General features: G+C 46.3%; 2 protein-coding genes across 3 annotated transcripts; one reads left to right on the forward strand and one right to left on the reverse strand.

Moving 5' to 3' along the window:
• Window positions 1-33: 33 nt before the first annotated feature.
• On the reverse strand, window positions 34-4,748 carry EME1 (essential meiotic structure-specific endonuclease 1). Of its 2 annotated transcripts, XM_052807511.1 has the most exons (8): window positions 3,987-4,748; window positions 3,776-3,903; window positions 3,491-3,583; window positions 2,949-3,070; window positions 2,574-2,709; window positions 1,922-2,037; window positions 856-1,045; window positions 34-492 (listed from the first exon to the last, which is right to left on the reverse strand). In XM_052807511.1, the coding sequence occupies exons 1-8, from the start codon at window positions 4,684-4,686 to the stop codon at window positions 316-318; spliced, it is 1,662 nt and encodes a 553-aa protein (XP_052663471.1). In that variant the 5' UTR covers window positions 4,687-4,748; the 3' UTR covers window positions 34-315. The 2 variants fall into 2 exon arrangements, with proteins under 2 accessions (XP_052663471.1, XP_052663470.1); XM_052807510.1 differs by lacking the exon at window positions 856-1,045 and having other exon boundaries at window positions 3,987-4,747.
• MRPL27 (mitochondrial ribosomal protein L27) lies at window positions 4,744-8,443 on the forward strand. Its single transcript, XM_052807514.1, has 4 exons — window positions 4,744-4,924; window positions 6,617-6,739; window positions 7,490-7,557; window positions 8,022-8,443. The coding sequence occupies exons 1-4, from the start codon at window positions 4,768-4,770 to the stop codon at window positions 8,226-8,228; spliced, it is 555 nt and encodes a 184-aa protein (XP_052663474.1). The 5' UTR covers window positions 4,744-4,767; the 3' UTR covers window positions 8,229-8,443.
• Window positions 8,444-8,969: the final 526 nt, after the last annotated feature.

Below are 8,969 nucleotides of genomic sequence, written 5' to 3' on the forward strand. Positions count from 1 at the left end.
CTGTATTCAAGACGGCTTGTTAAGAAGCAAAGATTATTATTATTCAAAAATATTGATTTTCTAGGAAGACAAATAAAAGCAACTATCAGTACTATAAGCTGTGTCCAACTCATGCTCTTAGGGAAGATGTTCATCTTTCTTGTGTAAACTCCAGCCACTCAGCAATTTTATCCAACCTTCTGCTACAATAAAGTCTAAATGTGTTTTAAGTCTTTAAGCTAGGATCAGTGACTGTATTTGGTATCTAAGCACTTCTTTCCAGAAGGAAGCTGAATACCTAGACCAGGCAAACAGTAAAATCCTCATTCCCTGGGGCTACCGAGTGGAATCCAAATAGAGATCAGGATTGTGGGAAGTCATCTGCAGATAGATTCGTCGGGAGAGTTCCGGTCCAATCCGCCGGGAGGTGGCTGTCACACCATCACCGCGGCACACAGGGATATTAGCCAGCATGTTTTCCCGCTCCTGCTCCGAGGAGCATCTGCTATAGGCCTAAAAGCAACACAAAGGAACAACAGTATCATCTCTTTGCATCCATTGCTCAAAAAACATAATCAAAGCTATGCACCTGTGACTGCTCTACCCTTTCACAATGTACGCTCATTTTTCACCTGGTCTCTCCTCAGATCTCGTTTGTGAGCTTACAGGCTGATGCAGAACCAATACTGCTTCCTCAGTACTCTGCTCTGTAAAGCCAAAGCAATGGGTGCCAGGGAATCGGTTCCTTCATTGCCTCACTAAACAGCTCATACAGAATCGTTGTGTCAAATTTAATACCAGTTAAATGATTTCTTCCACTCCTTACATTAGCTGGCTGTCTGGACACAGTACTTGGCATTCCCAAGGCATCCTCACCTGGTTCAGAAGCTGAGGAGAAGGGTAGGCAGACACAATAGCCTCAGCCATCTTGAGGCTGACACGGTTAAATTGTTGTATCTGCCTCTTCCAAACTTCCAAGAGACCCTTTCCAGAAGGATCCACCTTCACGCCTCTGCACCACCCCTTCTCTAAGTAGAAGGAGAACCCCGTCTTCTCTTGCTCTCGCCTAGGGAGAACAAAGGATGGCAAAGAAAATGAGACAATGAAGCTATGAAGAAAATCCTATCACTGCATCTGTTGTCACATAGCCAGAGAGAGAAGACAGAGAGCCATTTCTCACTCTGTGCTGTTATAGACACCATTGGTATCAAAGTAGATGCTAAAAATTTGACCCTATTTTTCTTTACATGCATTACCAATTCCCTTGTTTAAGACCCAGATTTCCTACTGAAAAAGAAACAACCCTGTACTCGGGAGCAATCCTGACACAAGCCAACGTGCATACAAAGTGGTAAACAAGAATTCACTTTCTGACTGTCATCCATAATAAAACACTTTTATATGTCATTTTTAATGACATCTCATCTCGTCTCATGGCTGAGATGTAAAATACAGCATCTGCTGTGACAGGAATGCTAGGATTGTGTGAGACTGCACACGACGGCTTTCTTAGCTATTGCTGTGCAACACGCTGCTGTCCTTCCTTATCAACGGAAGCAGCTAAACGGTTCACTCAGTAACGTCTCTCTTGGTTACATACTGAAGAAGAAAAGCTGGTGCTGTAAGAGCCCAATCCTCCTTGCATTCCCTTCCCACTCCTAAAATCAGACTGAGAACAAGACCTTTGCTTGATGTTAAGTGAAACTCCAACATGAAACCAGGGTCTGTCCTCACCCCTCCCCAGGCAGGACCTCAGTTTCCAAGAACTAACCCTGCGTTGAAGGAGCTGCCATTAGCAGCTGCTCTGTGTTGCCGGTCCCTTTAAAAACCATTATACTGGGTTGTACTGAAGTGCAGCCGCGTACCTGCTATTCCCTCCCAGTAACTGTGAAAGTGCAGCCTCTCCAAAGAAGGTATGACCAAACCTCATCTGCTTACTCACTTGAACGGTGCTTCAGCTACAGCTTTTGTGAACATAGTGGCAAATTCTCCAAGGTCCTCCCAGCTCTCAAAAAAGCTGACTTGGACTTGTTTGCACAGCTGCAGATCCACCAAGGCCTGTAAACATCATTGGAAACAACAAATGCAACAATTAATCTTGGCACATCAAATCCCACTCTCGTCTGAAACAAAAAAGGGTCACAACATCTTGCTATAGGACAAGAACATCCACCCTCTCCCCATTTTGGGAACAGTTAATTTAAGGCACTGAAGTATTTCGGGGCAGCCTGTCTCCTGCCTGTTAATACCAGTTTAGCACCATTTCAGCTCCCACAGCTCTCAGTGGCAGACTCTCATTACAGGTGGGTCACCCAGCGCAGGGCAGCACTGATGTGCTTTGCCAGCAGGCCACAAAGGGTGAGAGATGCTGACTGAGAGTGACATCAGAGTCAAGGTGAATGAGACATGTCAGTCCATGGGAGAGCAGGTGTGTACACGAGCAGTGGGGAACTGAACCCCAAGAGCTCTGTCCACAGACACACAGACTAACAAAGGCTGAATCCCCCCGTCCAAGAAAGTGTGTGATTGGGTCAAATGTTCAAACAATGGCAGATGAGAGATGATGGCTGCATGCCTGTTTTAAAGCTACTCACTTCTTCCATGTCCATTCTGGTTATCTCCAGGCCAGAATCCTTAACTTTCTTTTTTCCCCCTTTTCCCTGTTCCTCTTCTTGGTTTCCACTCGCTGCTGCCTGTCGCAGTCTCTTTTTTGGCTGAACTCTGAGAGACCTAAGAAGAGTAAAGTAAGACTGGGAGTTCATGCTCTTCCCCAGGTATTTCCCATTGGTCACTGTGGTGACAGGCTGGATGGACCTTTGCTTCTGTTTCTATATAACAAATAGTGGAGCAGTTCTGGGTGGGAATTATTCTTATGCTCCAGTCATTGCTAGAAGGAATTAATGTGAACACCTATGGCATTTTTCAAGGCCAGAGACAACACGAAACATTTGGAGGGAAAAAAGTTTAACCTGAAGTAATTCTCTACTCCAACTGCTGCCAGTGCCAGAATTTTCCCAGGCATTTTCTCCATCACGTGAGCTACATAGGTCTGTAGGGTCTCCTTTTCTCCTTCTGTACAGCCCTGTGCTTCCTGCAAAGATCAACGGAAAAAAAGAGTTAAACCATTCTGAGGCACACGTGCAAGTGCAGCAAGCTATGGCTCTGATTCTGCAGCTGGGTCTGCAGATGAAAAAGTCTGTCCAGGGGCAAGCAGGCAACACTTGTTCTGGTACAAAGTTACAGCAGAAAGGAATAAAAAATAATCCCACTTGGTCTGACAATGTTACCTCTTCAAAAATCTGTGAAAAATTGTAACTAGGAAAGAAAGCTTGTCAGAACTTTGTATTATACAGCCCTAGTGGTTTTGATCCATTAATGGCTTCTAAAACCAGATTTCTGGTTTACTGAAACCATGGCTCCATCCCACATCAAAACCTTCCTGCTGGGAAGAGGGATGACAAACACCACAGCAAGGCATGTTTGAAAGCACAAAAGTCATAAGCACTCTCACTTGTTTGTAGTTGTGAACCATGGACAAAAACTCCTCCAAGCGAAGCAGAACCAGGACATTTGGTTCTTCTGTCCATTCATCTCCTTCTTCCATCTGTCCAGATATGAAAACAAACAGCCAGACCAAGAGTCTGTTTATAATTCACTCAAACCAGTGCTCCCACTCAGACTTCTGAGGCAGGGAGAAGATTAGAGGGTGTTTACTTGGGCTGCTAAATACAATTACTAATGAGTGCAAATAACAGAGGAAGAAAAGGGTAAGAACATTGAGATTTTGCTCATACACCTGAGATGACACAGTCTTTCTCCTCCAGGTGATGCTGCAGGGAACAGCCTGATTCTCAACCACACAGGAGTAATTTGCAGCCTGCAAAGCACTAAGGATCTGTCCACCACCTTCTACCTGCAAGAGAACTGAAATCGGTGCATGGGTCAGGCCTCCACAGAGAGGAGACAACAGCCATTATAAGGCAGATGCAGGCTGTGAGGACAAGTACCTGGATCTAGCACCACTGTTATGTATTTCTGGCACTCCCCTGGTCGCTGAGCTTTCAGCATCTTGGCAAGGGCCCTCTTCCTCTCTTTTTCCTGCTCCTGCTGCCTCCTCCGTGCTTCTCGCTCCTTCCTCCTCTGCCACGCAGCCTGGCAGATTACCTCCTTTTCCTTCTGACTGTATTTTGGCTTCTTGGGAGAGGGGGATGTTTCTGGGCTTGCTCCGCTTACCAGGGGCCTACTAGGGTGGTCTGCAGAGTCAGACTGAGAGGCTGGCAGCGGGCACAAGGAGGGCCACTCAGCACCACGCGTGCCATTTTGGCTGCCACAAGACACATCTCCAATCGACACCAGGGCTTCCTGCGGCCCTCTGCTGCCAGGTGCCAACAGGTCACCCCTAGCACAAAGGCCAGCATCCCCACCGCCCGGCTGAGGGGGCTCAGAAACCGCCTCCCTCTTTGCTTTCATCCTCCTCTTCATCCTCTCAGACAGAGGGACGACCTCCTCCACCTCCTCCTCTTCGCTCCCACTGCTCACCACCACAACCGCCTCTGCCTCCGTATCTGGCTTGGGAGCAGAAGATGAGGACAGCCGGTGGCCCAACATGCCGGGGCGCCGCGGCGACGGCGAGTGCTGCAGTAGGGAGGCTAAAGCAGGCAGCTCCTCCTCATCGCTCTCCTCAGACCTCGGCTCCCTCTCCGCCATCTCGCGTTCCCCTGAGGTAAAGCCCCCGGGCGTCTGAGGGAAGAGCGGGACGGGCGCCCGGCTGAGGGGAAGCTCGCGCGAATGGTGGTTGGTCCAAAGGCGCGCGCGGCTGGCGGCGGTTGGTCCGAACGCGCGCGCACGCGCGCGTTCGGACCAACCGCCGCCAGCCGCGCGCGCTCCGCCCTCCCACCGGATGAGGAAGAGGCGCTAGGGAAAATGGCGGCGGTGAGGCGGCTGTGTGAGTGAAGGGTTATCATCACCTCCAGCTTCACCTCCTCCGTGGGGGACCGGCCGTGGGGCGGGAGGCTGAGCTTGGGAGGGGGTGCCCCGGGGAAGGTCCCTGCCGGTAGTTCGGGGTCGAGGCCTTCGCCTTTACCTCAGGCCGCGGCTCGGGGTAGGGACCGCTAGGGATGGGGACTGCATAACCTCTCTGTGCTGCTGCTGCTTGGTTGCCCTCATGGTGAAAAAATCATCTTTGGAAAAACAGTATTCGTGTGCGGTAGGTAGAGACCAAACAGCGAGGGGTGCTGCTCTCTCCTTGCACAGTGCAATAGTCGGGAGGCTTTAAAAATCCCTTTTTTTTTTTTTTTTTTCTTTTAATCTAGTAGTGTTACAGGCAGAAATATCTTCACGGCTTCTTTGGTGGGACGTCAGAATTGTGAAGTTTTCCCACTGATTTCCAGCGTGATTTCAGTCAATTACAAACTCTGTCTCAGTCTGGATAATCACTTTTCCCTGCATGTCTGATGCTTTGAGGTTCTTTTTTTTGTTGTTAGCAAGCTGCTTTCATGCAACACAAAATGTAACCCTGAAATCACCCCGTTGGAGTTTTTTTTATAAAAGTTAATTGGACTATAACATCGTAGAATTTGCATAAATGAAACTGTAACTATTGTTCATCTTTGCCTACCTCCCTGTAGTTTGTCAAGTCTCAGAGCCTTTCTTTTACTTAATGGGTAAGCTCCTGAAATTAATGCCTCTTTGTAGAGCAATTACCCTTTTCCCAACAATATTTCCAGCTCACTGAGTATCTATGGTAATTTAATTAAGATTAAATTAATCCAGTGGTTTTACTCAGGTTAAGGAAATGTTATGATAACCACTCTTCTGTACTAACCTGCTGCTTAAGAGGCTAAATAGAGGGATTCAGAAAAATTGGATTTGCCTGCTAACTGCATGGAAGGAGCTATTGAAGAGCTTTTTAAGAACTAATTATAGCTCAGTCATTTTTAACAGAGAGAAGTTCATGAGAGGGTCAGCTTGCTTGATAGGAAAACCAGTGTGTTTTCTGTCAGTGTCTTTTGTTTGCTTAAGGAAGCAGTTTGTGGTATGAATGATATTTTGTGTTCCAGAGAAAATCTGTGTCTGTAACAACTGATTTTATTTTCTTTTTCCCTTGACTTGTCCTGATTATAACTCAAGGATTTGCACAAAGTGCTTCAATTAGCATATAGCAATTCTATATATGCTTATATATTGTCCTGAATTGGAGTCTTCTCATTTGTAGGATTTCAATATATTACTGTGTAAGTAAATGCTATTCGATCGAAGGGGAAACCGAAACAGATCACACCTTGTCTTTTTTCAAAGCAATATAAGGCCAATCCACAGCAACCGGTAATGTCTGTACCACATTTTACAAGGCCTTGCTGAAACAGGAATTTGTGTATGTCCTTTAACATTGTTGCCAAGGGTTTTATTCCTCGCTGGGCAGCAGCAGTACTTGAGATGTGGCCTCTCTGCAGGGGATGGACTTAGGCCGTGGTGGTCTAATTATGATTATCTTTGAAGTAGGTTTTTTCCCTCAGAGCTTGCTTTTGTCTTTAGTTTTAAAGCCTGTATTAACTGACATCCTTTAAATCTGAAAAAAGAAAGTGTGTGTATTAGTTTTTTTCAGCTGACATTTTTGTTGTTCTTGCTCCCAACCTAGTTCTAACTACTCCCCAAACAAGCCTGGTTGCCATCAGATGTGCTTCTAAGAAAACTGGGGGCAGCTCAAAAAATCTAGGTGGCCGCAGCCCTGGGAAGCGCTACGGATTCAAAAAAGTAGAAGGTAGGTCTGAGTATCTGCTGAGTCTTCCTTGCGTTTTGTTGGGTTCTTCACAACTTCTCCCCTGGTATGGGTGTCAGTTGTTGAGCATTTCAGTGGGAGGTGGCCAAGGGCAGTCTTCCAAGAGAAAGGAAAGGGGAGGTTCAGTGAAACCTCATGATCAAGGATAGCTGGTGGGAGGGCAGGGTGAGTCAGCCTCTCTCCCAGATGGGCCCTCCAGCAGCCAGCTGAAATTGCCTACAGAAAATGTACTTTGATGCTAACTTTGCCTCTCTGGAGTGCCTGGGAGGAGGGTACGCTGTGGGACACCTAATAACTTAAGTGCACTTTCCCCCCACGCTGTGTTGAAAAGCTGGGCATTTTAGATGTTTACAAGGGGGAGAATTATGAGGATTAGCAGAAGCCAAAGTACAGATTCTTGCAGCTGAGCGCTTAATAATTACTAGCTTTGCTGATGAAAACATACTGATGTAAAAGGTAATAAAACAAATGCCTTCAACAACCAGAAAATGCCTTGTACCCTAGAAGTAACCTTTTCAAAGACTAGAATTGCTTTTTTACCATTGTATATGAATTGCCCTTTATTTCCTGCTAACAGCATTTTTCTTTAGATGCTTTTAGCATTTGAAGTAATTTTTCCTTAGAAAATTCCCACAGAAAGCTGTGCTTTGTAAGTCCTGGAACCGTTTGTGTTCTGCCAGGGCTTTGGGGAGCTCCATTTCCCTGCAATCTGACTCTGTCACTCTATTGCAGGTGCATTTGTGCATGCAGGCAACATTTTAGCTACACAGCGGTTGATACGCTGGCATCCAGGGGCTCATGTAAGTTGTTTTCTATCTCTTCCTTGGTTCTCAGATAACAGCAGCCCACAACAGAGTCACATGCTCAGTGCCTCCTCTCTTTCAAGCTCGTTCTTAATGCTCTTCCCTATATTCTATATAATCCTGGAATTTGGTTTCATTACCTGGTATTTCTTAGTCACAGAGCCTGCTCAGAGTCACACCTGTGACTCAGGAAAGGTCTGGAAGTTATGGATATCCCAAAACACCTCTGTAACCTGACTGGATGCTTGTGCTTCAGGGTAGAATGAGTATCTCCACCCTTGTAAGGAGCACCATTGCATACCGACAGCTGGATGCAAGTAGTGTGGTTTTCTTTTATTTTAAAATACAAAGCAACAGATGCTGTTGAAGCCAGGATATCAAATGAGGCAGACCAATGATCAGATCTGCTTTAGTGGTGGACCTCCAGCCTTTCCTTTCTAACACTCTTCATCCTTTTCCAGGTGGGGATGGGCCGTAATAAGACACTCTACGCCCTGGAGGATGGGATTGTGAGATACACCAAAGAGGTCTATATACCTCTGCCCCGCAGCAGTGAGAGCAGGGAAGTGATCTGTCGTCTGCCCAAAGGAGCGATTCTTTATAAAACCTTTATCAATGTTATCCCTACCACAGAAGTAGGAAGCTTTAAACTGGTCACCATGCTCTGAGCCTCCTGTGTCACACAGGGTCAGATGGGAAGGAGCGGCTGGGACAGACCACTACAGCTGGACTGGCATCTGAGGTCAAGAATATTCTAGCTCTGAAGGTACCAGTTTAGGACTTTGTTTTCTTGCTCCCAAAGCACATGTGGCCAGTGTTCGGGCACTGGGATCACCTGCCGGTATTTGTAAGAGTCTTTAATAAATGCTGTGGGGCCGCTAAAGGTCTTGACTGTTGATAAAAAGTGTTACTTATGTTCATGTAGTATCTGGAGCTGCCTTCCTCTGGAGAACCTGTTCTGTTGTGCCACTAGATGAGTTCTCTCTACAATCACTCTGATGTCAGTACTTGTCCCACCAGTAATTCCTTCTATCTATTTTTTACTCATTTTTAGACATTGTTATATTTGTATCTCAATTCAAAATACTGCAGAACAGATCCTTTTCCACTTGGCACTGAACTCTGCATGCCAGGCAGCTAGATTTTTCCTTCTATCATGTAACTCACCTCTACCTGAAAGCGTTCCATTTACTAGTCATGTGAGGCAAGTTCACATTCGTAAAGCTAACTCATGACTAATGTTAGAGTGCCTCGTAAGAAGCACAAGTCTGGGGTGGTATTTGAAGCTCCGTAGCTGGAGGTGTATCATAAAGCCATAATCCAGAAGACTTGTCCTTTTGTCTTCCCTGAGTCATTCTGTGACATTTTCGAGCTTATATCACTCAAAAGGAAGGAGCCCAAATGCCCTG

The sequence above is a fragment of the Harpia harpyja genome, chromosome 14 (genome assembly GCF_026419915.1).
Source record: "Harpia harpyja isolate bHarHar1 chromosome 14, bHarHar1 primary haplotype, whole genome shotgun sequence".
NCBI classification, from domain to species: domain Eukaryota; kingdom Metazoa; phylum Chordata; class Aves; order Accipitriformes; family Accipitridae; genus Harpia; species Harpia harpyja.

What these genes read in the sequence shown, in the direction of transcription:
- EME1 (XM_052807511.1), bottom strand. Translation starts at nt 4,686, where the DNA reads ATGGCGGAGAGGGAGCCGAGGTCTGAGGAGAGCGATGAGGAGGAGCTG. An exon ending in GAAAGACTGTGTCATCTCAG is followed by an intron (nt 3,584 to 3,775) that starts GTGTATGAGCAA and finishes ATATCTGGACAG; the next exon opens with ATGGAAGAAGGAGATGAATG. An exon ending in GTAGCTGAAGCACCGTTCAA is followed by an intron (nt 1,046 to 1,921) that starts GTGAGTAAGCAG and finishes TGTTCTCCCTAG; the next exon opens with GCGAGAGCAAGAGAAGACGG.
- MRPL27 (XM_052807514.1), top strand. Translation starts at nt 4,768, where the DNA reads ATGGTGGTTGGTCCAAAGGCGCGCGCGGCTGGCGGCGGTTGGTCCGAA. An exon ending in CGGATTCAAAAAAGTAGAAG is followed by an intron (nt 6,740 to 7,489) that starts GTAGGTCTGAGT and finishes ACTCTATTGCAG; the next exon opens with GTGCATTTGTGCATGCAGGC. An exon ending in GCTGGCATCCAGGGGCTCAT is followed by an intron (nt 7,558 to 8,021) that starts GTAAGTTGTTTT and finishes ATCCTTTTCCAG; the next exon opens with GTGGGGATGGGCCGTAATAA.